At 42.6% G+C, this 26720-nt stretch overlaps 2 protein-coding genes across 28 annotated transcripts in view; one reads left to right on the top strand and one right to left on the bottom strand.

Annotated features, from left to right (window-relative positions):
* SP110 (SP110 nuclear body protein) overlaps nucleotides 1-13054 on the bottom strand; it is a 44656-nt gene extending 31602 nt beyond the window's left edge. For 13 of the 14 annotated variants that reach the window (XR_012332954.1, XR_012332955.1, XR_012332956.1 and 10 more), the window contains exons 1-7: nucleotides 12901-13054; nucleotides 10451-10598; nucleotides 8705-8873; nucleotides 6258-6524; nucleotides 4764-4847; nucleotides 2774-2851; nucleotides 880-948 (exon numbers count right to left, since the gene is read on the bottom strand). Coding sequence is in view for 11 of the 14 variants with exons in the window: in XM_073807153.1 (XP_073663254.1) it covers nucleotides 880-948; nucleotides 2774-2851; nucleotides 4764-4847; nucleotides 6258-6524; nucleotides 8705-8873; nucleotides 10451-10588 (805 nt within the window). In the remaining 3 variants the exon portion in view is untranslated. Of the gene's footprint in view, nucleotides 1-879; nucleotides 949-2773; nucleotides 2852-4763; nucleotides 4848-6257; nucleotides 6525-8704; nucleotides 8874-9408; nucleotides 9475-10450; nucleotides 10599-12900 lie in introns of those variants that run through there. The other variant, XM_073807159.1, reaches the window with a different exon arrangement.
* The window catches only part of LOC101338830 (nuclear body protein SP140-like protein), an 84677-nt gene continuing 62793 nt past the window's right edge, over nucleotides 4837-26720 (top strand). For 12 of the 14 annotated variants that reach the window (XM_073807166.1, XM_073807165.1, XM_033859571.2 and 9 more), the window contains exons 1-2: nucleotides 14360-14394; nucleotides 16807-16959. In XM_073807166.1, the coding sequence (XP_073663267.1) occupies nucleotides 14375-14394; nucleotides 16807-16959 (173 nt within the window). In that variant the 5' untranslated portion in view covers nucleotides 14360-14374. Of the gene's footprint in view, nucleotides 4937-13040; nucleotides 13149-14359; nucleotides 14395-16806; nucleotides 16960-26720 lie in introns of those variants that run through there. The other 2 variants (XM_033859573.2, XM_033859572.2) reach the window with 2 other exon arrangements.

Raw genomic sequence — 26720 nt, 5'->3', positions numbered from 1 at the left:
GTATACAGTATAAAGATAGGGGAAAGCAGCAAAAAAAATGTTTTCTCTTTTCAGGAGGAGAGGATGGCTGTCCTAGTCCTGTATATAAACAGGGCAGAAAATCCATCATGCTTTCTCCTGTGTCTGTAGGGTATAACCTGCCACCCACACAGAAAGATCTCATCAGCTCTCTTCTCAGGCCTGTGGGTCTGCGTGTGGGGGAAAAATGCTGCCGTGTTGAGCTGCTTGTGAACAACAATAAAGAATTCTTTTCCCCGACCCAGGGGCTTTGTGTTTCTGCAATATTCATATATATAAAGAACATCACTCTGCAGGAGGGGGTAATATCTCAGAGCCTCACAGTACTTGACGAAGCACATACCTGGCACACGTGCATAGAAGGTTAGCACAAATCTAGAAACGAGCAGGTCAAAAATTGAATTCTAAAAATTTCCTCCCAATATATTTGCATCCTTTCTCAGCAACGGCATCACCACTCACCCAGCCATTTAAGCCAGAACTTGAAGAGCAAGTCTTGATTTCTCTCTCTCATCCCCAGCTTCCAATTTACCAAGGCTTATCAACTCTACCTTCAACTGACCTTGAATAGACCCTCTTCTTCTATCTCCACGGCCAGATCTGAATCCAGGCTACTATCAACTCCCACGGCACCTGCCCTCACAAGGGGTTGCCCTCTTTCCATTCTTTTCTATTTCCAATTCATTCTCTATGTAACACCAATATTGGTCTCGTCGTTTAAAATTGGATCATGTCACTTCACTGATTAGATCTCTTCAATGGCTCCCCATTGCATTTAGAATAAAATCCCACCTCCCACATCATGGCTGACAAGGATGAGCTGTCTCTAGCCTCCAGCCCCCTCTTGTGCTCTCATCTTACCTCTCGGGAGGCTTTTTTTCTGGTGTCTCTTCCTTGAGGTTAACCAGATACTTCTTTTTCTCTTCTTTCCTAAAAAGAAAAGACACAGATCATCTTTTATAGCTACAAACATTGATCTACTAACCTCATATGTCAACAATTTTTAGCTTTTACTTTGGGTCCTCAAACCACAGTGGCCAGGAGGTCATTGGTGACCTTAGGTGATGCTGAAATTCTAAAGTGGCAGAGGAGAGAGAGAAGTGAAGAAATGGAGACAATAAGTTTAGCTAACTCATTTCTAGAAGTTTGGTTGTGAAACGGAGGGGAGAGCTATGGAGGCTGCTGAAGTGAGATGAAGATCAAGAGAAAGTTCCTTTTATGAACTGTGATAGGCTTGGGCATTGGTTGAATGAATGTCCTTGTGAGAGGGAGATGCTGAATTCTCAGGGAAGAGAAGGGACCATGGATACTGTCAGAAGAGGTGGAAGGACTGCCTTGGAGAAGAAGAAGGAGCTGGAAAGGAGAGGAAAGAAGCAGTTGGGGTTTGCAGGGTGGGAGCAGGAAGTGACAGAATTCCCATCTGATTTTTTCTATGAAACAGGAGTAAAGGTCATCTGTCATGCAAAAAAGGAGGCAGTGAGGCATCAGAGGTTTAGAAAAAATTGCTCAAAGTTTGAAAGGATTGTCACAGGAAGTGGAGCTGTGACACAGTGTAGAGGGATCATTTGTGCTGGAATTATGAAGACACAGTGGGTACGCACTGCTCAGCTGTGTGCCTGTCCCCAGCAGTGCCTGATTTCAAATGCAGTGTGCAGGAAGGAGACAACAGTTTCCTCGAACATCTGCCAGAGAGTTCTAGGAAAAGACAGAGAGACAAGGCAGGTGAAGATAGCAGAAGGTTACTGAAACGATGGGTCTTCAACTCTGAACTGGTAAGAAGGGTCATGAAAGAAATGCAGATGATGGATTGGAGAAGCAAAAGGCCAGTGGACTGGTCACCCAAATGAGGTTGAAGGACAGCTGCAGAGGAAACAAATTGTAAGGAAGAAATCGGGGGGGGATTTTTTGAATTCATTTTTATAGATTGGGCTGAGAAGGAGAGATCAGAAGTTGAGCAATAGTTATAGAAGGAGCAAATTTCAAGCATTAAGTGTCAAAAAAAAAAAAAAGGAAATCTCAAATTAACTATTGGGAAGTTGAGCCAGGTTTAAATGATGAAAAGGCCTGTGGATCACCTCTGGGTTCGGGAGGGCAAGAATGGGTGGGGAGAAAAGGTCACTGGCAAGAAGCAGAAGAAGGATTTGAGAGGTCAGGATATTGGATGGGTCTGTTATCCACGTGTACCTTGAAGATGTCCAGGATGATGGCAGGACTTGAAGTGACAGAAAGACTCTAAGTCAGCCTTGAGTTCTTCCAGGGAGCAGTGGGAAAGTCAAGAGATGATAGTGATGAAAAGGGAGTGAGCATTTCACTAGAATGGCTAAGCCTCAAAGGAGGGGACGGGGAGCAAGGGGCCGGGTGGGGCAGCGTGTAGCAAGGGGTGGCATCCAACCTGCCTTCAGCCATGGGGTGAGTGGTAGCAGAAAATATGCAGCCTTGTCTTAAGAGGAAGCAGAGTCCTCTTGGGGAACAAACTTTCAGTTAAAGAGGGAAGTGAGACTAACCCTATAAGAAGCCGTGTGTGTAGGAGACCTTGATGATTTCAGAACAAACAATTCCGATGGGTGCATATTTCAATGGCCATAAATGCCTTCTCGTTTCCCTATAATATTCATGAAGGCCTCAGAGGAAGACGCAGTGAATGGGAAACAAACTGTATTGGGCACGATGACTATAACCACCTAGTGGGCGCTTATGATAAGATGCAGCTCCAAATTCACCCTCCTGAGATCTTCAAGAGAAAGGCAATCCTTACCTTTCTTGCTGGGAGGTGCCCTGGATGCCTCTTGGAGCTCCTTGGGGTCACTTTGTCCAGGAGCATCATCTCTTATCACTGACAAAAAATATATAATTCACTTTAGAACTGAGAACAGGCTGACGAGAAAGTGCTGAGGGAGATTGGTGGGAGAACCAGAGGGTGGAGAGCACCCGCAGCACAGGTCTGGCGACTCGCCAGGGTTCCCTGGCTCTGCCTTGGTTTGATCAACTTGTGATTACTGCTACCTGTGTGATTATCACAGTGAACCAGGGAACAACTGCTCCGCAGAGGAGGGCTCAGTTTGAGCCCTTTAGAAAGGTTTCCCTTTCTAAGACTCTCAGCAGCTAGTGTGCGTGGTGATCTTGAATTCTGACGGCCACAATGAGGATGAATGCTTTTGCCACATGAAAAGTACATGCTATTGCTCAGACGTCTGTGATGTGATCTTTCTAAACTGCTGTATCTGTGATTATTTCATCTTGAGAAATAGTGAAGGAGGTTAAGTGCCTTATGTATTTCCACCTATTTGCTGTCGAAGGAAGCAGGGGTCAGCTTGTACTTGCCAGTGCTTGTTAGCAGCAAGAACATACAAAGTTCCTCTAGCTTTTGCTGCACGAAGAAAGACAGAAGGACTTGAAGCCATGACAGATAAAGACCCATCTCACAAAAGGCGGTCACTTCCTTGTTCACACAAGGCTGTGAGATGTGTCTCAAATTCCATCTTACACAGGAATAGCTAACTGAGGCAGCTAGCAAGCAGTCGTTAGACTTTAAAAATGATTTGTTTCATTTCAAATTATTTAAATATCTTAAAAATCCAAATGATGAACAAATGACGAGGATTGAATGTGAAAGTTCCCCCAGTCAGGGTGAGGGCTGGGAGTGAGGACCGTCCACGTCTGAGCACCAATTCAGTGTCTCTGTTTGCTTTGCATTTTGATGCAGCAGTTTGGACATTTGCCTTCTTGAAGTGGCCTCAGAGAGTGGCTGAGTCAAATAGTCCTGCCATGACTCAGCCCCTTGTCCTTTCCCCAGGGTTCCCCCCACATTGCCTCCTGGCAGATGAATGTTCTCCCTCTGTAGACCCCTTAGTGGTGTTTGGAGTCCAGGTCATGATACTGAGCAGGACACTGTGGGGCTCGTGGGCACAAAAGCCTTTCTGTGTCCCCCCATTTCTCATTTCTTGAGTATAGGAAATAGGCTTCATTCAGCCTCCATGACCTTCCCTGAGTTCCAAGCAGCAGGTTCAAACACATGCTAATTAGGGAAGGGAGGGAATGTGGAGACAAGGGAGGACCCGGTGAAAGAAACAATAGTGCAGCCTTGGGGCAGGGTCCTGGTTCCCCCTCAAGGGATACGCATAAGGGCAGCTTTGAGCTGTTTTGCAGATACTGAAACCCCCACCAGGTGGAAGAAGTTAACAGGATGCTGCCCACAACCACGTAGACCCCAGACTGGTTGAAGCCAGAAGGTTGATGATGCTGACTCCCACTTACCACCAACCAATCAGAAGAATGTCCACGAGCTGATCACGCCCCCTTTGAACTATTACTATGAAACTTCTCACTACCCCCTCCAAGTTGGGACACACAGTTTTGAGGGCACTAACGTGCTGTGGCCCCCTTTGCCTGGCAAAGCAATAAAACTATTCTTTTCTGCTTCACCCCAAACTCTGTCTCTGAGATATAATTCGATGTCTGGGTATAGAGGCTGGATTTGGCTTCACTTGGGCAAGTACTAATGGGGCTCCTGTCCCTCGCCCTCAGTGCCGCTCCCGGTCCACCTTTCCCAGACCTGTCTCCCTCACCCTTCCCAAGGACTCTCTCTCCCTTTCCAAGCTCCTGAGGATGGGGTGAGCAGCATGAGCTGGGCCAAGATGGTGATGGAGAGCGGAGAGGAGAGCCCCATGCGCGGATGACCCAAATGGCTTCTCTTCGTGGTAGATGTGAAAGCTAACATGAGCCTAAGTTGTCCAAATCAAGATTACCTGGCACGGGGCCTGATGGAGCGCAGGACATCTCTTGAGTGTCTTCTTTATCTTTTGTTTGGGGGATCAGGTTGTCACTGGACACTGAGCAGAGGAAGAAAAGGAATTTCAGATCCGAGGACCCAAGAGCAGGAACCAGAAGTGGGAGGAACAAGAACAATCTATTCCAGCAGGTAACAATGATGGGCCAACCAAACACCAAGGTCCCTTGAGGGTGGGGTAGAGGGGACAGGGAACAATTATTTCCTTTCTTTCTTTCTTTCTTTTTCTTTTTTGGCTGTGTTGTGTGGCTTGCGGAATCTTAGTTACCCCAAAAGGGATCGAACCTGGGCCCATTGCAGTGAAAGTGCCAAGTCTTAACCACTGGACTGCCAGGGAATTCCCCAATCATTTCCTTTCAATCAGTCACTTACTAATTTAATAACACAGGCACTTTTTTTTTTCCTTTGAAAATCTAGAGGATGGACTCTTTCATTGTTACTGGCTTCTGGTTATGCTAACCTTATTTGGATGGTACTTTTTAGATGGGTGGAGAAAACATCCGGACCAAACAGGGCCCTTTATTCTCGGTATTGGAGAGCTCAGAACCCATGATACCATTTTTGACAGCGGCCAATAATATTCCACATTTACATTTAATGTAATCAAAGTCCTTTATCCTGATGGTTGGGGGAGATAAATGACACAATTTTAGAAGCTAATCAGGTCCAGCAACCTTTAAACATTTTATCATCTTTTCTAATAATTTTGATAACCTCCAAACCATATAAAAACGAATATGGTTGAAACTGAAAGGTCCCTGTAATCAGAGGGTGAGCAGTCGGTCAGCACCGAGGGTGGGTGTGTTGCACAAGTTACTTTCCAGTTCAGAACAGTGTGTTTTGAGTGTTGGTTTGACAGGGCTCTTGGACGTGATAGCATCAAAGTGGCTGTGATGGCATCCCTGACAAGAGGTCCTGAGCCGTGCGTCGGCCCCCGTCTCGTTTTTTTCCTTGTCACTCCCAGTTCTTTGTCCTGGGGCTCCTGCCACAGCCCTCTTGGCTTGTAGGTGTGTGTCCTCCCTTCACAGCCACCTTGAGCTGGGCAAGTCGGCCCCAAGCAACACTGCCTGAACAGGAATGGGGTAGCTTGGGCGTCTCTTGTGAATTTTCATCACTTATTTGGGATATCAAGTTGTCATTGGTCATTGAAGACAAGAAGAAAAATCACAGGTTACAGGGACAGGGTGGCAGGGAGGAGAGTGGAAAAAATGTCAGGGGCAGGCAGAGTACCAAGGGCCAAAGGGCAGAGGGTTGGGCTGTTCAAGGGGTGAGAAGCAGGTGTTCTGGGGCTTACCCAGGCCCCTGGCAGTGCCCACATCCTTCTTGGAAAGAGCTGTGTATGGTGGTGCATGCATGGGAAGGAGTAGATCAAAAAGACAGGACCCTGAGGTTCTAGGGCCACAGGCACCCTAGGCTGGGGCTGCACAGGTGTTGGACAGGGTCTGTTTCTCACCTGGAGTGAGCCTTCCTTCCTGGGTGATTCCGGGGAGAGTCACGGTGAGGTCAGCAGGGCTGGGATGCTCGTGCAGGATCTCAGCGCTGGGCTGGGCAGGTGCTCCGGGCTCGCTGACACTGGGTGAGCAGGGTGGGCGGCTCGATGGGGGGTGTTGGCAGGTGGGCGGCAGCAGCAGTGCCCTGACGGAGCTCCTTCCTGCTGGTTTGGCTGCGGCTTCGAGAGGAATCGTTGTGATTCTGCCCCACCCTCCATTGGAAGTGACAACTGGGATTGGCGAAGGATCACACATTAGTACCTCGGAATTATTTGGAGAAGGGGATTTCTTTATACTTGACATTCAATAGGACAAGGGCGTGGAGTCTTTCACTCTCTCACAGGTGTGCAGAACTGAGTCATCATCATCATCGACCATTTGTGGTCCCTTTAGATTTTCTTTCTTCAATTTGAACATTTAGTGCTATAACACCTGCTTCTAACCTCTGATCTCATACCAAAGTGGTTTCACACATGAAGTTGAGATTGACTTTGTACCCAGGGATTTATTTTCTTTAGTTTTGGCTTCAGAATTTAGACAATTACGTACAATGCTATAATGTTAACTGTCATCCTTGTTTTAAGAAATAAATATCTCACACCTCCCTGGAGCAAATAAGAGACAATATAAATTCCTTCGCACAGTGTATTAGGACCTCTATATTCTGGTTTCTGCTCATGTCTGCAGACTCGGTTTCCATGTCTTCTCACCTTGCACCCTGTGATCTGGCCACACCAAACTTCTCTCCCATCCCCAATACCCCAGGCCCTGGGCTTTCTGCATGCCATTCCCCTGCAAGGCCAGGGTCGGGTTTCTTTTATGATTCTACTCTATTTATTTCAGAAGTAAAGTTGTCTCAACCAGTGAACAAAAAGAGGAAAGTAAGGCCAGATTTTGGAGAGGGTCCCAGAGCAAAATCGCAGAGTTGGATCCAGAAAGATGCTGGAGCTCAGCCAGGCCAGGGCTGTGGGGTGGGTTGGAGGTACATATCAGTGTGTGGGTCCCTCTGACTCTTAGATTTACTTAGCCTGGCCTTTGAGCACATATTTCTCCCAGCACTGCCCTGATCCTGCCAAGAGCTCAGGCCCACGTGCAGCTGTGCCTGCCTGGGGGAGGACTCTTCTCTTTTGCTGCTGCTTTAGCTCAAGGAATCATTTCTCCCTTTGAGGAGGAGCCTCTTAATGGGAAAATATCAAAGACCAGATGAAGCCGTCAACAGGCTAGCCGCCACATAGCCATATCTCCCACTGCCACTAATAAGAATGTCACAATTCAGTGTGATCTCCTGGTCCTTCCCTTGTTGTTCTCAGATAAATGAACCACGTACTTTGACTCAACTAAGTGATTTTACTGCCTGCTCCTCCTACTCTTGCTACTTTCTTCCCAGCAATGTCACTGCGCTTTTTATACTCCTTTACTTATTCAGCTCTTTCTCTTTCCTCAAGGAACTTCATTCTCTACTTCTTTCTCATACTCTCTCTTTCTATCTCTGTGTCCACAGTTCCCCTTCCTTTCTCTTTAGCTACGTTTCTTCCCTCCTCTAGCTTTACAATCTGTCCTCCAGCTGTCCTAGTTTAAAATAGTGGCCATAATCTTGGAACCTGGTATTAGGAGACCCAAGCAGGACTCTTGGCTCTGCACTTAACAGACAAGTAACTTTGGGGAAGTTCTTCTGAGCCTTAATTTCCTTATGTGTCGTATGGGGATAATAATGACTTCATAGGATTGTTCTAAAGATGACATAAGATGATCATATCAAGTGCCTGGGATAATGCCTGGCACATAGTAGGCCCTCAGAAAACAAACCAAACCCAAACCAAACCAAACCAACAACAAGGACCTACTGTGTAGCACAGGGAACTATACTCAATATCTTACAACAATCTATAATGGAAAAGAATCTGAAAAAGAACATATATATATATATATATATATATCTCTCTCTCTATATATATATATATATATCTGAGTCACTTTGCTGTACACCTGAGGCTAACACAACATTGTATATCAACCATACTTCAAAAAAAAAGATACTTATTATTATCCATCCCCATCCATTTCTCTTCCTCTCTAGCTCTCCTTGTCCTTCTGCCAGACTTGGTCTCTGTCACTTTATGCATCCCCTTCCCTAGAGACTGTCCAGTATGCTAAATTGTACAATTTCCCCCCAGCTCATAGAACAGGTAAGACAGAAATGTTTGTGTCCTCTAGAAATTCATCTTAAAGAACCAGGGCCAGGGGCTGCTTTTCCTGTCCCACTCGTGAGAGAGAACGGTCCATCTCTTCCCAAAGAGAAAGTGGGCAGTTCAAGTGCACGTTCCACAAGGCAGAAAACCAGCCCAAACTTTTAGCGTAGCAACTTCTATCATGTTTCTATAGCCCCAAAGTTATTCCAGAAGCCTCATACCCCTTTTGAAGCTCTTGAGGGTCGTCATCAAGTTGGGGTATTCACTCAGGTTTATTTGGCTGAACAACGTCTCCAGAAATGACAGACTAAACGTATTCTCCAGTTGAGTGAGGATGTTGTACACGACCCTGGATAAAGGGACCATATTTCTACAGGCTTCCAGAGATTCCTTTAAAAGCGAAGTAAAGGATTATTATAAATGGTTATAACATGGAATGGAGATTTAGTACACACTTGTGGTTTTCTAAGCTGTAAGAAAGTGATTCTGCTCTCTTAAGAAGGAATTTAGTGCAAAATGTCAATAGTAAAATTCTCTGACATAGAGAAATCACAGTTCCACAGGTTTACTTTTGGAGCTTCATATATATATGGATGGTCACAGGAATTCAGCATTCTTGAAAATAAGGGTCTTGTGAACCTTATTTTAGGTATATTTGAGGGAAGAGAGAAATGTTAAGGAAGGAAAGTGGAGTCAGAGGCTGCTACTGTGTAATTCTCCAAGGCTTTGGGCAGGACTCTTCAGCAATGGACCTAAGAGTTGGTCACAAGTGGCAATTCTGTGGATTGCTTGTTAGCCTCTGCTCTCTCTTTCCTTCTCTCTTGGACTTGAAATGGCCTAAATGGGAAATCAGAGAAGTCCTCCTGATGAGAGGTTGGCCAAAAGGAGAAACATGGCAGGAGAGAATCAACTACAAAATACTTACTGAGAAATGACTAGGCTCCGTGAGCTCATCCTAGGGTACCTAGCAACAGATAAGACCAGCATGGGGCTACCCATGTTGGGGGAGAGGCACTGTCAGGTGGAGAACATGGGCATTAAATAATAAACACAAATTTAAAAAATACTCAATTCCTATTGATAGCAGTGTTATGAAGGGAAAGCATGGATTGTTATGGGGAAGAATAATGAGGGGGTCTTAATTAGATGAGTGGGCCAAGGACCCTCTCTGAGGAGTGACATCTGAGTTATGATATGAAAAAGGGTTGGATCCAAACAGGCCAAGACTGGGGGAAGATTGTTCTACCAGTGCTAGCACTTTTCTGGGCTTGGGGCTCAGGAAACGCTTTAAACAACCAAAATTATATGAAAAGAGTGCCATTTTTGTCCACATAGCCATATCTCCCACTGCCTGTCTTGCTTCCCATCAGAATGGACTGTGGGTCACAAGCTCTTAAGCGTTGAGATGGTACCCTTAGTGGGTTGAATGGTGCCTCCTCATATCCAAAGATATGTCCGCTTGAAACCTGTGAAAGTGACCTTATTTGGAAAAAGGGTCTTTGCAGATGTAATTAAGGATCTTGAGATGAGACCATCCTGGATTACGGTGGGCCCTAAATCACAGTGACGAGTGTCCTTGTAAGGGAAGAGAAAGGGAGAAGACACAGAGAGGAGAAGGCAGTGTAGAGATGGAAACAGCGGGTTAAGTGACGTTTCTGTGAGCCAGGTTTACCACGGATTGCTGGTACCACCAGAACACAGGAGAAAGTCTCGAGAAGGAATCAACCCAGTCAACACCTTGAGTTTGGACTTCTAGCCTCCAGAACTGTGAGAGAACACATTTCCTTGTTTTAAGCCATCTGGTGTGAGGTCACCTACCCTGGACACCTTCTTTCCCTGGTAATGACCATTTTTGTCTGGAACTTCCAAATTCTAAAAGCCCCGGGGTCTTGTGGTTTGAGACCTCAATGATCCGGCATTCTTGGTGGGGGCTGGGTTGCCATGGCAAAGCGGTCAATGTGACTTACCTGGTACAGTCTCTCGGTGATGAAGAAGTTGTCTCGGAGACCTTCGAAGAAGGGAAATGGCTTGTTTATGGCATAAGCAATCTCCAGCTTCTGATGTATAAAGTGCTGTAGAAGAACCTCCTTCAAGGTCCTGGTCATGGTGAATCTCCTACGGAAGAGGCACAAGAGGAAAAGAGAAGCAAAGACTGAGGAGTTAGGGGAGCCGCTCTCCGTGTTGTACAGCATCTCGAGACAGGCATCCTGGTCCCAACGGCATCCCTTAGCCGTCTGAAAAGCCACATCTGCCAAAAAGACTCATGGGTATAGGAAGCAGTGACAATGCCCAGCAACAATAGAAGCTGAAAGTGACCCACAATGTGACATTGAAATCCCAAAGGGGCTGCTGGTACTAAATAGAGCTACTATGTACCGTGAGCTTCCTGCATGCCAGACTGTGTACTAAGGGTTTCACATGCAGTAACTTATTTGATCTTCACAAAACCCTTTCAGTCTGGATTGCACCTATTTATATTGTCAAGGACGCTGAGACAGAGAGAGGTTTAATAACTCGCCCTAAGTTGCAAAACTTGGAAGTGGTAGAGAGGGACGAATTCCAATTTTCTGGCTCCAGGTGTGTAGTCTTAAATACTATGGTCTGTGGCTACACTGAGCTGAGTTAACCAAGATTGCCGGGACTCAGTTTAAGTATACACTAGCAATGCTCACACAAAAGGGAACGCTCAAAGACGAGTAGGAAGATGGAAACCTGATAATATTTAGAAACTTTATTAAACCACCTACAATCTCTGACACGCAAACAGGCCTGACATAAATAAGAACACGAAGGATGTGAAAGGCATGATTAGCAAAGGTGACTTGACTGATTTATTTTATGTGTCAATTTCACATCTCAGAACAGACATGTCTTTTCCCGTGCCCATGCGACATTACAATATTTGACCATTGGTAGGCCATGAGAAAATATTGGTAAGTTATAACAGGAAGAAAATGTACCTATGATATTCTTGACAAATTGTCAAGAAAAGGGAGTCACTGACAAAAACTTCGATCACCTAGAGATTTCTTTAAAAACAAAACAAACATGGATTCCATTTTTCCAACTTCACCTTGTGTCAAAGAAAAAGTTGAACTGTTAATTAATGACTATTTCTAGGGATTTAATCCCAGTGGCAGATTGAGCGACCCTGTCTCTTTCTCCTCATTCCCAAATAGTTAAGGTTAACAGGAAAAAATATACATTGTATAAAACAATCATTCCACAACAGTACTAGAAAACAAGAGACGATGCCACAGGGGATCTAGAATTGTGATGAAATCCTAGAAGACAGAGAACAGATGGGAAAGAAATCTACCGTTCACCATCTGCATAGGGGAAGGATATTGCAAAGATCAGCACAGAGCCAGAAAACACCAGAATGATCACATGCTAAGAAGAGGAAGGGGCCCTGGATGACTAATTATACTACAGCATTCAGAATAGAACATCCTCCATAACCCTCATTCTTCATCTGTTATGATTGCCAAGGATGAACATGAAGCACAGAGAGGTTAGGCAACTAGCCCAAGGTATTTGGTGGCCAGGCAGAGCTCACCTGACCAAAGTCCCATTTCTCACTAGTGCATTTTACCGTGTCTCATATATGAGCATTCAGGTTTGTATTATGTAAAGGGGTCTGAAAAATGAATAGGCAAAGACAAACATTCAGTGCAAAAGACATAAACAGGCAACTGAGTCAAATGCACAATTAATATGTAAAAAACATGGTAACTCACTAGTAGTCGGAACAGTGCAAACAAAAATAATTTAATAACGTTTGCCTATCAAATTAGTCAGGATAAAAATAATAGCAATAATCATAGACAGTCCCGGTGAAGATGTAAATAGGTCCAAACTTTCTGGAGGTTAACTTAGTAATCGGTACCAAATACCCTAAAATATGTATTCCCTTGAGTTCTAAATTCCACTTCTGGGAATTTATTTCAAGAAAATTATCATGAATGTGCTTAAAGAAAAGATATTAAAAAGTTAATACACTCTAGAGGAAATTAAATGTACTCTCCTTATTTTCTCTGTTCCACTAGCTTCCCAACTACCTCTAGTCACTTGTACAATGAATAACGGATGAGTTGCCCTTTGGGGGCAGAGTGCAGGATCACTCTGCATGGACAAGGAAGGTACAGAGCAAATCTCAAGTTCCATCCACAATAACAGGCTAGAGTTTAGGGAAAAAAGAACCGAACTGTGTGTTTGCTCCCCCTCTTCATCCGTCTTCTTTTTAAGTCTCCTATTAAATCCCATATCCCCTCTCTACCTCTTTGGAAACCATTATTTTACAAAGAAAGAGCCTCACAGTTTAAACTGTTGAGTTTCACCCTGCAGCTGCTGCCAGGGTCTTAACTGTAAAAGCCAGTCACCAAAAGTGAATAAAGCAGCCGAGACGAAAACCCACCTGGACGCTGAGATTGCTCCCTGTTCCTGCCCCCTGCTGGGTCCAGGGGCTGGCCGGGGATGGCTCCTGGGAGACTGAGAGAAGGGCAGGGAGATACCAGTGGACGAAACAGGAAGTCTGTGCTTTTCCACACACGGTGAGGGCCGGGCTTCCGAGGAAAGGAAAGTGAAAGTAATTGGGCGGAGCGAGCAGAGCTAAAGACAAGGCCGCCCGCAGTGCCTGCAGCCTCCCTCCACCTCCGGAAACTCGTGAGATTCCCAGGGCATTTGGGGGTCGGGGGCGGGGGTTGCTGCCTATCGGGCCCATCCTGGGGAGGTGGGTACAAAGGGGAGGAGGCATAGGGTCCAGCCCCAGGGTCCCCGGGAACTGGGAATCCACCATCTATTGGCCTCCTTACCCACTTCTATTTCCCCAGGACGCGTCCTCCTTCTATACTTTTTGGGGTGATGAAAATGAACCTAAACTGAATTGTGGTGATGGTGATTGTTACACAACTGAATAAATTTACTAGAAATCATCAAACTTAAAAAAACAAACAAAAAGACAAAGGGGAGGTTTGGTGACTCAGAAATGCCTGTACTTTGTCAGGATAAAATGATTACCAAAGAAAATTGAAATCAAAGGAAACCTGAATATAAACTGATATCATGCAGTGGTAGGCAGCAGAACTCCAGGCAGGAAGGTGTGTCGGAGCCAGGCTGGCAGTTGGGAGCTGGAAGTGTGTGGAAACTGGATCTAGGGCAGAACCAGGGCCAGGAGAAGACCCTAGGGCAGCCACTCCAGGGAAGCAGGGCATGCCCCCTCTATACATCCGATTAAAGATTTCTAATGTGTTCTACATTTAAAGATTAAAGATTTCTAAATGTGTTCTACATTTAATGTAGAAATCTGTTTAACTTTATTTAAATCAATGACTCTCAAATGTATTCGATCCATGGGTTCCCCCTCCAGGACACCTATAAGGTATCCTATCCCTCAGAAAAAAGATGGGAAACAACAGTTCTAGGGTCCAAGAATCCTTGAAACTAAGGCTAACCTACATTGGGCAAGAGCTCAATTTTATTGAAGTATAACATGCATTCAACTTAAGTGTGCATGTTGATGAATTTTAACAAATGTATTGGGTTGTCCAAAGTGTTCATTCAGGTTTTTTCATAAAATCTTAAGGAAAAAGCCAAACGAAGTTTTCGGCTAACCTGATAATTACAACCACAATTAAGATATAGACCATTTCCATCACCCCAGAAAGTTCCCTTGTGCCCTTTGCAGGTAGCTTCCTCCCCAAGCCAGCGTCAGGCACTCACTGATCTATGATGTCTATGACTATCGCTTTTCTATGACTACAGATTTGTTTTGCCTGTATTCAAGTTTTACATAAATGAAAACACACGGCATGCACTTTCTGATGTATGGCTTCTTTTGCTCATCATAATGTCTGATGACCAGGATGTCACCGACATAACCGATCCATGTGATGTTCTTTGAGAGGTCCAGGTGATACAGATCTCTTGGGACTAGGGTACCACAAAGGGTGGGCGAGTTCATATAACCGCAAGACAAAACTGTAAATGAATAATCTTATCTGTCAAGCGAGAAGGAAAATGGTTTCTGATCCTCCTTTTTAATCAGAATGGAAAAGAACACATTTGTCAAATCGATGGCCACATACCATGACCTGGGCTGAGGACCTTTCTGCCTGGACTGCCTATTTTCTGATCTCAGTCCTCCAGCCTTCTTATAAATTCTTTGAGCTACCCAATATACTTCTAAGAAATTGATTTTCTGTCTGAGTTAGTCTGAGTCAGTTTTGGTTACTTGTACCTCCAAATCCCAACTGATTAAAAAGTTGGTAGCAGAGAGTGAATTGTGGGCAACAGATCTTCACAGAAATGTGATCCATCTGGGATGGGTTATGTGACCTGGTAGTGAGCATCCCACTAGCGCTCAAAGATGGGAGTTTGGTCGACTATGGCGAGTTAATAGCAAATTAACTCATAGCACTGGACTGTGATCAGGACTCTGCAATTCACACCTATATTCCAAGTGTCAGATCTCAGCACACTTAACGAAGTGGAAAGAAATTTTTCAGGTGGAAAGAAAGCACTGACTCGCCTTCAGAGATTATCACCTACTTGACCTAAATCTGGGTGGGAGAACAGAGCAAGGAGGCAGGTCAGAATCTTCTCATCCCTCAGGTCTTCCGGAACAAAAAGGAGACAACTCCCCCCCTCCATTAGGAGCCAGGGATCAACTGATGGTTCATCAGTGGGCTTGGTCCAGGCATCCCTGATCTTATCCCAGAGAGAATGATTCTCTAGTGAACATAGAGAAAAAAAGACAGTGGAAAACAGAAGCTACAGTTCCTATCGTTATCTGGGCTAATGCAGGATATTGCCAAGTAAGATTTTCTTGTAAATTTGACAGGAATACCCTGTAAGTCCTAGTCTTACCACCATCAGCTGAGGAACACCAAAGGCCTTGTGCTCATAAGCAAAGAAGCTGGCATATTTATGTCAGCTGGTCTAGTCTGTGTCAGGCCTTGTCGGGGACATTGTGCCCAACGGAGGCCCAAAGCTGGGAACAGTGGTGTCCAACGGAGACATAGCTTACTAGCCTCTTTGCCACCAAAGTGAGGGAGAGAGAGAGGCAGGCAGTCCCACGTGTGTGTAGCAGCTGGTAGGCACACGAACACTGCCCATTGGCCTCATCATGTGCTGGAATTTGGAATCTGTCCCAGCCAGATGTGTGTTCACTTTTTTGGGGGAAAGAGAACAGACACGGGCAGAAGGGTAGAAATCTTTTGTCCCCTCCACTTGGCAAACATATTTATGCAAATTTTCTAGCGCATCTATAATGAGCCAGAAGAAGACAGATTCAGTGGAACATACTTCCGAAACATACTACTTTGAGGCTTCCCAGCTCTCACCTACTTTGGCCCACGGCCCTGACCAAGACCTTGGATTCTACAGATACCTTGACTCCTGTTCATCTCTGATTTGACCCATTGTCCTGCCTGGATTTCTAGTCTTCTGGTTTTGTTTATTTATTTTATTTGTGCTTTGCTCCTATTTCTTTATCTTTCAACTTGATGCTGATGTAGTGTGTTTTTCTCAGTTGCTTCAAATCCTTTACAAAATGAGGGTTGGGTGTAAGTGAAAAAATTATGTACAAACATAAATGTAACACACTTGTTAGCTAGCATCATCACATGGTTCTTTAAGGTGTAGGTAGTCTCAGTTCCAAACTTTTCCCCATCTAATGAGAAGCCCGTCACTTTCTTTGAGATTTCTGTGACTATTTGGAGCTCAGTTTTTTCCCAAGCACTCCTGGCTACATTTGTAAAATGCCCACATATTCAAGAAAACTTAGACTTGCACATCAGGCTTCTCTGCCCAAACTTAGCACTTCCTTCTGGTTGTAGGAATTGGGAGGGTTCTTTCTGGCCTCTGGTTGCTTTCCAGAAATTTGAAGAATATTTTCCCCAGCATTTCGGCTCTCTCCAGTCCTGTGTCTGAACACTGGGTCTAACTCGTCCAGTCCAGGCTCACTACTGTGCTTGGCCAGCCCATGGGCCTAAGAGAAGATCTGAAATGTCTGCCTTTTTCATTTTTCGTCTCACAGTCACCTTGGCAAGACGCAGGAGCAAACGTGGCATTTTCTTCCTCCCCGTCGCCACTATGCCATGTCACCTCAAAGCAAATTTGATCTGTTTGAGTTCAAGAGACTTTCCTGCCCCCTTTCCTTTGCGGGAACAAGTGGTCCCCTCTCTTCCGTGGATGCCAGGAAATGGCCCTGCTCCTCCCCCCACCCCACCCCCCGGGGCTGAGAGTGGGCGGAGAGAAGACCAGCCTGTTGGTGCAGGCACATCGCACAGCTCAGCTATTTCACTTTCCTTTTACCCTTTAGGAGCCGCACCCGAAGGATCCATCAATGGGCAAACTTTCTTGTCAGAGCTCCTGGAAAGGACAGAGGCAGTGAAAATCTAATCAAGAGTGATCTTAGGCCAGCTCCGTGGCCTAAGGAGAAGATGGCAAGTACAGGTACCCCCATCAGCGGCAGGTTAGTCCTGGCCTCCTGTGTCCAGCATCTCTCCTAAGGCTGGCATCTACACTCATTATTTCTGTCTTCCCAGCCTCATTCTATAGATATAAACAGAATGGATGACAAATCAATAAACAGTGAGGAAGTAAGATTTCAAAAATTGCAGTGGATTAGCCAGCCGTTGCAGTGGAAACTTAAGGACACCCTGACTCACATCACCTTCTTTTCTCGTAACTGCCATGCAGCTGGGTGGGCACTGCTGGAATTCCCTGGTCCCTCTGGGGCTTGCTACAAGGCTGGATGATTCCTTGTGGCCTCTGAGCCCTCTCATTTCCCCCATAACCTCCTTGATCCCTACCTCCAAAGACAGGTCTGTAGGTAAGAGTCTTTTCAGAAAAATTTACATCCAAATCGAACTCCCAACTGTTGTAAAACCTTTTTCTAGTTTCTGGGTAGTGGGGGGACCAGTTTTGTCAGAGCCCATCTGTGTGGCCCTGAGTCTGAGAGTCAACTCAGGACCTCTGAACACCCAATAGGAGGAACTGAAAGTAGATGGGGCTCAACATGCATGAATGCAAACAGGCAGGGAGGGAGAAGGTGCTTTTTTCTATTCTGGGATGTATTACACATCTGGTTAGAGAAGGAGGGAAATTTGACTTTTAAAAAGAGAAGATGTTATTGTCAATCATCAATCATTACTGTTGGTAACAATTAAAACAATATTAAAATGTGTGAAAACTCCTCTAAGCTGGGGCTATTTCTGGTGCTGGCTGGGCCCCAAGAAGGCAGTGGCATTGCTACTGGCAGCGGTGCAGCCTTGCAGGTCCTTAGCGCCCAGCACCCTTTCTGTTGGAGGCTGACAGTGCATCCCACCTCTGCTACCCACCTGTACCTGAGAGATGGGAAGATGAGCCAGTGGAGCTCAAAGTCCAGCCAACCTTTGGCCTCCAGGCAGGAAAAGAGAGGCACTGAGAGGTGAGGGTGGGGTGATGCTGACCTCATAGAATGACTTAGGAGGTGTTACTTCTGCTTATATTTTCTGGAAGAGATTATAGTTGAAATGGTTTGGTAGAATTCACTTGTGATACCATCTGGGCCTGGTACTTTCGTTTTTGGAGAGCTGTTAAGTTTTGATTCAATTCCTTTAATAGATATAGGCCTATTCAGATCATCTATCTCTCTGATCTATCTCTCTGTGTGAGTTTCGGCAGTTTGTTTCTTTTAAGGAATTTTATCAAATTTTATCTTTTATCAAATTTGTAGGGATAGAGTAGTCCATAGTATTATTTCTTTATTATTTTTTAATGTTCGTGGGACTAATAGTGATTGAATATTCGTGGGACCAATAGGGACTAAATTGGCGATTTCTGTCTTCTCTTTGTTTCTTTGTTAGCCTGGCTAGAAGTTTATCAATTTTATTGATTAAAAAAAATCAGCTTTGGGTTTCATTAATTTTTTTCCTAATGTTTTCCTGTTTTCAATTTTATTGATTATTACTCTAATTTTTATTATTTCCTTTCTTCTGCTCGAATTAGGCTTAAACTTCTCCTTCTTCTCTAGTTTCTTCAGAGGGAAGCTTAAATTATTGATTTAGATCTTTCTTCTGGTACATACATTTGAATGCTGCACATTTCTCTCTAAGCACTTTCGTGCTGCATTCCATAAATTTTGTTAAGCTGTGTTTTCATTTTAATTTAGTCCAAGTTATTTTTAGATTTCTCTTGAGACTTCTTCTCAAGTGTGCTTGAGAAGAAGTATGCTGTTTAGTCTAAGTATTTTGGAATTTTCCAACTCTATTTGTTATTTCTACTTTAATTCCATTGTGGTCTGAGAACATAGTTTTTCTGATTTCTTTTCTTTTTAATTTGTTAAGATGAGTTTTACAGCTGAGAATGTGGTATATTTTGGTAAATATTCCACATGAACTTGAGTGGTGTGTATATTTTGTCATTGTTGAATAGAATAATCTGTAAGTGTCAGTTAAATCAGATTAATTGATGGTGCTGTTCAGGTCACTGTGTTCTTACTGACTTTCTGCCTGCTTGTTCTACCAATTACTAAAAAAGGCGTATTGAATTCTCCAACAACAAGAATGGATTTGTCTGTTCCGTCTTGTAGTTCTATCAATTCTTATCTCATGTACTTTGATGCTATTTCGTTAGTTGCCTACACTTTGAGGATTGCTGAATCTTCTTGGAGAAATTGACCCTTTATTTTTATACAATGCCCCTCTTTGTCTCTGACAATTTTCCTTGCTCTGAAGTCTTTCTCTGAAATTAATATAGCTACCACAACTTTCTTTTGATGAACGTTGTCATGGCATATCTTCAGCCCTTCACTTTTAACCTATCTGTGTTTTATATTTACAGTGGCTTTCTTAAAGACAACATATAGTTGGGTGTTATTTTTTTTCACTCTGTCAATTTCTGTCTTTTAATTGGTGTATTTAGACCATTCACATTTAAAGTGATTATTCATATGGTGAATTAAAATCTACCATATTTGTAACTGTTTTTTGTATTTTATAACTGTTTGTAACTGTTTTTTATTCATTGTACTTGCTTCTATTTTTTCTTCCTTTCTTTTCCTGCCTTTTGGTTTTAATTGAGCATTTTGTGACTCCATTTTCTCATCTCTCTTAGTATATTGATTATACTTCTTTTAAAGCATTTTATTGGTTTCCCCAGAGCTGGCAATATATATTTACAACTAGCCGTGTCCACTCTAAATTACAATATACTGCTTCATGGTCAGTGCATGCATCTTACAACAAAATGTCACCAGTTCCTTCCTCCTGTCCTTTTTAACACTGCTGTCTATCATTTCACTTATCCATTTACTATCAATCACATAGTTGTTCTTATCACTTTGAACAAACAGCTATTTCTTAGATCAACTTAGAATAGGAAAAAAATTTTTTAATTATTTATTCCTATTCCTTTATTCCATGTATTCCTTCTCAGATGCTCTTCCTTTCTTCATGTAGATATGAGTTTCTGACCCATATCATTTTTCTTCTGCCTGAAGAACTTCTTTTAACATTTCTTTCGTGGTAAATCTTCTGGCAATAAATTACCTCAGTTTTTGTTTGTTTGAGAAAACAGTGAACATGGTTAACCAGGTGCTGGCTCTGAATTCTTAATTTCAAAGGATATAAGAGTCCAGATTGGAGGGTTTTTTTAATTTTATCACTTCAAATTTTTATCTACATTTTCTCTTGCATGGTTTCTGATGAGAAATCTGATGTAATTGTTATCCTTGTTTCTCCAAGGGTAAGGCTCCCTGACCCCTCTCCCCCTCTCTTCCTTGGGGGAGACATTTTCTCTTTGACTTTGGTTTTCTTCAGTTTGAATATGAAATGACTCATAGATACTTGGTATTTATCTAGTTTGGTGTTTGCTGAGGTTTTTCAATCTGTAGTTTGTTGTCTGTTATTAATTTTGGAAAATTTTTGGCCATTACTACTTCCAATATTTCCTCTGTTCTCTTTTCTCTTTCTTCTCCTTCTGGTATTCCACTTATGTATATCTGTTCTTTTTGGTATTCTTGGATATTGTGTTCTGTTGTGTTTTTTTCTCCTTATACTTTTTCTCTTCGTATTTTAAGTAATTTCTATTGACATATCTTCAACTCATTGATTCTTCCTTCAGCCATGTCTAATCTACTGATAAGCCCATCAAAGGCATTCTCCATTTCTGTTGTAGTGTTTTTGATTTCTAGCATTTCCCTTTTCATTATTTCTTTGAGTTTCCATCTTTTTCCTTACTTAGCCGTATGTTCTTGCATGTTCTGCTTTTGCCATTAGAGCCCTTAACATATTAATTAATCATAGTTATTCTAAATTCCTGTCTGATAATTTGAAAACCTGTCATATCTGAGTCTGGTTTTGATGACTGCTTTGTCTCTCAGACTGTTTTTTGTCTTTTGGTATGCCTTGTAATTTTTTTGAAAGCCAGATGTGATGTATCAGATAATAGAAACTGAGGCAAATGAATGTTTACTGTGAAGTTTTATGTTAACCTGGCTAGGAGATGGGCCATGTTTAATGTTTTTTCTGGCTTTAGGTGACAGAGGCTTCAAATTCCTCTAGTGTTCTCATTTTGTGTCCCCTATTTTCTTTGGATTTCCCTAAGAGCTCATTAAATAGAGCCTTGCAGCTCTTTCAGCTGTAATCCTCAATTATTATACTGGAGCCCTATTGATATAGTGGTAGGGTACTAGGGAGAGAAAGCATGCTTTAATCTTATGATTAAATCTCAATCTTGTAGTGGAACTGTGTTCCTGGACTGTAAATTTTAGAATGATTTCTTAGCTATTTCCCCTTCCCTCACCCCATTAAATGAGACAGAGCCTAGAAGGAGCTGGATTTTGGTAACTGACCTTCCCCTAGTTCAGATAAGGCTTGGGCAAAGTGCTTTCCTCTAGAGAGTAGACCGTTGTTATGGAGAATGCTCTGGGCTGTTTAAAAAAGTTTCCTTTTCCCCTCTCCCTCTGCCAGAGCAGAGGATTTTTCTTGGCTCTTCACCATGAGTACCTGGTGGGGTTCCTGGAAGTAAAACCCACAAAAGATTGGGGGCTCTCCTAAGCCAGTGGTCCCTAGGAGTTTCTCATTCCCATGTAAGTCTACACTCAGCCTCCAGCAAGTCATCAAACTTACCATTTAAGGGTTCCTTTGGTCTATGGCTCTAGTGGCTTCCATTCCAGGTAGCTGATCTCATCTGTGATTCTCCGGACTTGTCTATCAATCCAGTTTTTAGGGTGACAGTTTGACTTATGGCCTCAATTTTCCTGTACATGCCTGAAATTCATTGATTTTCAGTTTTTTCAGCTTTTTTATTTTTGTAAGGATAGGAGTGATGACTTCCAAGGTCTTTGCAATGTTAGAGCTGAAGCCAAAAATGAACTTTTTAAACCACTGCAAGTTAGATTTGTTTCTTAAAACAAAATTTTTGTTTTAAAATTTTGATTTATAGTAATATCGTCTTATAGCTAGAACATGTACCTATTCAATTTTTCTTTATTATTTAGATCAATTCAGGGTATGTTCTTGTGTTTAAGACCAAGTTATTAATACATATTTTTGCAATTTTTAAAACTTATATCCCATATATCTTTTTAAATATACTTGAGGAGTTAAAAATTGAAAGTGAAATTTTGTAACGACCATGAAAGATTTGTCTATTAGCAGTCTTAAATGTTGTTATTAAAATACATATATTGTGAATTTTGCTTTCTATCTTGTTTGCCTTTGTCTAACGTCACTTGCCCATTTTTTGACTTTTAACATTTTTAATGTCACTTTGTTTTTTGTGTGTCTTTGGTAGTTAGACTCTATTTGTACTTTATTTCATTCATACTCTAAGATAGTAATTTAATCTGTTTTTTTTTTTTTTTTTTTTTGCGGTACGCGGGCCTCCCACTGTTGTGGCCTCTCCCGTTGCGGAGCACAGGCTCCGGACGCGCAGGCTCAGCGGCCGTGGCTCATGGGCCCAGCCGCTCTGCGGCACGTGGGATCCTCCCGGACCGAGGCACGAACCCGCGCCCCCTGCATCGGCAGGCGGACACCCAACCACTGCACCACCAGGGAAGCGTTAATCTGTTTTAAATGACATATATCTTTTGCTTATAAATTTTGGGGGCACTTTTAATATCTAATGTCTCTTTGTTTTCTCTGTTTAAGAAAAACAGTATGTTTTCTTTACTTTTATTCTTTTGTAAGATTTATAGTCTCATTTTGACTCTATTTGTTACCCTTATGATTTCTAATTAATTCTCAAATATATATTGGGTTGGCCAAAAATTTCATTTGGGTTTTTCCATGAGATGTTATAGAAAAACCCGAATGAACTTTTTGGCCAACCCAATATTTCTCTGATTGATAGCATCAAATGTGAAACCATGCCATTTGAGTTTAGCATCTTTGAAATAAATCATTTAACTCAGTTTTTTAACTTGCCCAGATTGTTAAGATTTTTAATATACTCTGAAGTTTTAGATTAAGATTACTATACTTTTACTACTGCATACAGTATATATCCTCTTTCTAGAACAAGGCTTCTCAAATTTTTGATTATAGGACCCCTCTACATTTTTGAATATTATTGAGAATCCAAAGAGCTAGTTTTTGTTAATGTAGGTTATACCTATTACTATCTACCATATTAGAAAGTTGAACTTTGAACACTTAAATATATTTATTTAATCATTTTAAAATAATACTAATAATGAACTCACTACCTGCTAACATAAATGACCTATTTTATGAAAAATAACTGTCTTCTAAAATAAACTAAATTAGTGAGATTAGCCACCCTTCATATTTTTGCAAATCTCTTTAATAGCTAGTTCTGTAGAAGACAGCTGGTTTCTCCTATCTGCTTCTGCATTCAATCTACTGTGATACCACAGGCCGTGTATTCTCTGGAAAAATCCACTATACATTTGTAAGAGTATGAGAGAGAAAAAGGGTAAATAACATCTTAGTATTAAATGAAAACAGTTTTGACTTTGAGGACACCTGAAAGGGTCTTGCACAAAATCCCAGGGTCCCCAGACCATACTTTGAGAATCACTGTTCTAAAATAATTTTTGAGATGTACTTTTTTTTCTCAAATGAAATTTACAATTTTTAGATGTCAATATTTTTTTCATAGACCTTTATGGGAGTGTAATTGCTTTACAATACTGTGTTAGCTTCTGTTGTACAACAAAGTGAATCAGCCATATGCATACACATATCCCCATATCCCCTCCCTCTTGAGCCTCCCTTCCACCCTCCCTATCCCACCCCTCTAGGTCATCGCAAAGCACCGAGCTGATCTCCCTGCTATGCTGCTGCTTCCCACTAGCACTCTATTTTACATTCAGTAGTGTTTATATGTCGATGCTACTGTCACTTCCCCCCAGCTTCCCCCTCCGCGCCCACCCCCCGTGTCCTCAAGTCCATTCTCTATGTCTAAGACGTCAGTATATTAACTGGGTTTAGTGGTGCCTTCCACTTCTTTCATTGATATAACAGAACTTTGCTGGTATTGATTTCCTGATTCTCTTATTATAGGGTATCAGCAAATAATTTGTTCCAGACAGTGTGTCAGTAAGAATGGGGTAGATTATTCTATTGGAACAAACATTTCTAAAATCTCAGTGGGTCACCGGCTGCTTAAGGGAACCCTCATCTTGGACTATCTCTAGCTGATGAACAGCCGCCATCTGAAATGACAGCCACTGTAGCAGAGAAACAGTGGGCATGGCTCACAGGTGCTGGCTCCAAATTCTTCTGCCAAAGCTACACCCATCAGCCCAAGGAGGCAGGAAGGTGCAACCCTACCTTTGTCCAGAAGTAAAGAAAATAGAGCATTGAAAACCGTGTGACCAACACAGAGGGTGCATGAGTAAAATGTTTTCTGAGCCTCTGCACAGCTATTTTGCCTTCACACATGAATGATTGAACAGGGGGTGTATTTGTTAGGCATTTCCTTTTACTTCTGAATCTACATACACACTTGAATGACTGCTTTAGACATTTAAATGTTTCAAATTTACTTTTCATTTTTCCTTTGGATTTTTTCTTTTTTTCCAGCTATGTGCCGGGGAAATTCCCTTGTCTTTATCTTATGACCATTTTAGTTAAACTTTTGTTTGTTTGTTTGTTTTGTTTTGTTTTTTTGTGGTACGCAGGCCTCTCACTGTTGTGGCCTCTCCCGTTGCGGAGCACAGGCTCCGGGCGCTCAGGCTCAGCGGCCATGGCTCACGGGCCCAGCCGCTCCGCGGCATGTGGGATCCTCCCGGACCAGGGCACGAACCCGTGTCCCCTGCATCGGCAGGCGGACTCTCAACCACTGTACCACCAGGGAAGCCCTGGTTAAACTTAAAAAAAAAATTTTTCAGCAATCACTTTAAATTTCCAGGCCCATTATCTTATTTTCCTGTTTTTTCTTCATGGCATCCTGGACATAATATCTTCTCCACTGTGTATGAAAATTGTTTTTTAGAAACTCTCTTCTGTTCCCCGTAGTATTTCTATTTGTTCTGGAGTCATTTTTGCTCTCTGCTCATCTTGGTTCTGCCCCTTTGTGCTGTTAGTTTCCACAGATATCTGTGGCCTGTTATTGTTTGTTCATTCTTAAGGGTGAGGCACTGATAAGCTAGCTTGGAACTGCATTTAATGAGATGGGCTTGAAAACCTGTAGCTTTGCTGGGTAAATCCCAAATGCCCAAAGGTGAAGACCTTTCTTCTGTGTCGTTTACATTTTCCTTAAGAGGAAACCTCTAGTTTCTTGCCTGGATGCAGGAGTTCTGTATGGTGGGGTCAGGAAAGAGTTGGGGAGCACATTGTTTTGTATTTTCTCCTTTCAAACAATCCCTCTCTTTTCATTCTTGCATCTTCTTCCCCACCTCCACTACCTCCCCAGGGGCCTGTAAGACACCCTGGGCCCCTCTGTGACCTCTAGGAGCATCCTCCACCAGCAGTAATGATGAATGCTCTGACCACTTTTTCTTTTTCAGACTTTGGTTTAAGTTTTTCATCCAATCCCCTTGTCTTTGTCATTGTGACTCTAATTTCTTTACTGTCATTTTAGAGCACTCTCCAGTGAGAGAGGGGGAAAGCACTTGTTTTCAATCAGCTATCTTTAAGCAAAAACTTTTTTTTTCTTTTTTTTTTTTTTTTTCACACATTACACTTCCCCCTCACCACATCCTCAAGTCCATTCTCTAGTAGGTCTGTGTCTTTATTCCTGTCTTACCCCGAGGTTCTTCATGACATTTTTTTTTCTTAGATTCCACATATATGTGTTAGCATACAGTATTTGTCTTTCTCTTTCTGACCCACTTCACTCTGCACGACAGACTCTAGGTCCATCCACCTCTCTACAAATAACCCAACTTCGCTTCTTTTTATGGCTGAGTAATATTCCACCGTATACATTCACCACATCCTCCCCACCCATTCATCCGACGATGGACACCCGGGTTGCCCCCATCTCCTGGCCACTGTAAATAGAGCTGCAATGAACATTTTGGTACATGACTTTTTCTGAACTATGGCCTTCCCAGGGCACATGCCCAGTAGTGGGCAAAAACATTTTTTTAAGAAATTCAGTGAAGGAATGGATTTTATTCTATCCTGATGCATATTTGGAGAATGGAAAGTTCCAATGACCCTTTTATGGTGGGATTAAAAAATGCTGAGTCTTTACAACTTTTAGAAATACAGAGAAGTTTATTAAGACATTATCAGAAGGGGGAACAATTTATCAAGTAAGAATCAGAATTATAAAGCTTTTTGAGTCTCTAAATTACTTCTCACAGGTGTGGTTATGTTTGAAATCCAGAGGTCTTCTATTTCTTCATGTATATAACACTTCCACAGGCAGGTTTAGATATAGAGCAACCTGTCCTAGTTTTGAATATTCACACAAGTCTCTATATTAGACCAAAGAAAAAGACATATTCTCAATATTAATTGAAACTTTATCAGAGGAGTGTCTTTGACCTAATTTTATGATGTGGAATGCCATTCCTGCCCCTGCAGTTACAGATGGGAGAGGTCTAGCTCCTTTACACCTTCCTGAGATTTATTCTACTTGTTATTAACTAAGAAGACTTGCAGTTCAGTGGTAGGTTCTGTAGTATTGTCTCAGTTTGTTTTTTTATTTCTTTGTCTGTAACTTATTTTTTTGTAATATGTATTCATCAGGGTTCTTCAGAGAAACAGAACCAATAGGCTGTGTGTGTGTGTGTGTGTGTGTGTGTGTGTGTGCATATATATAGAGAGAAAG

This window comes from Tursiops truncatus, chromosome 7 (genome assembly GCF_011762595.2).
Source record: "Tursiops truncatus isolate mTurTru1 chromosome 7, mTurTru1.mat.Y, whole genome shotgun sequence".
NCBI classification, from domain to species: Eukaryota; Metazoa; Chordata; class Mammalia; order Artiodactyla; family Delphinidae; genus Tursiops; species Tursiops truncatus.
This window is presented reverse-complemented; position numbering and strand designations above follow the sequence as displayed.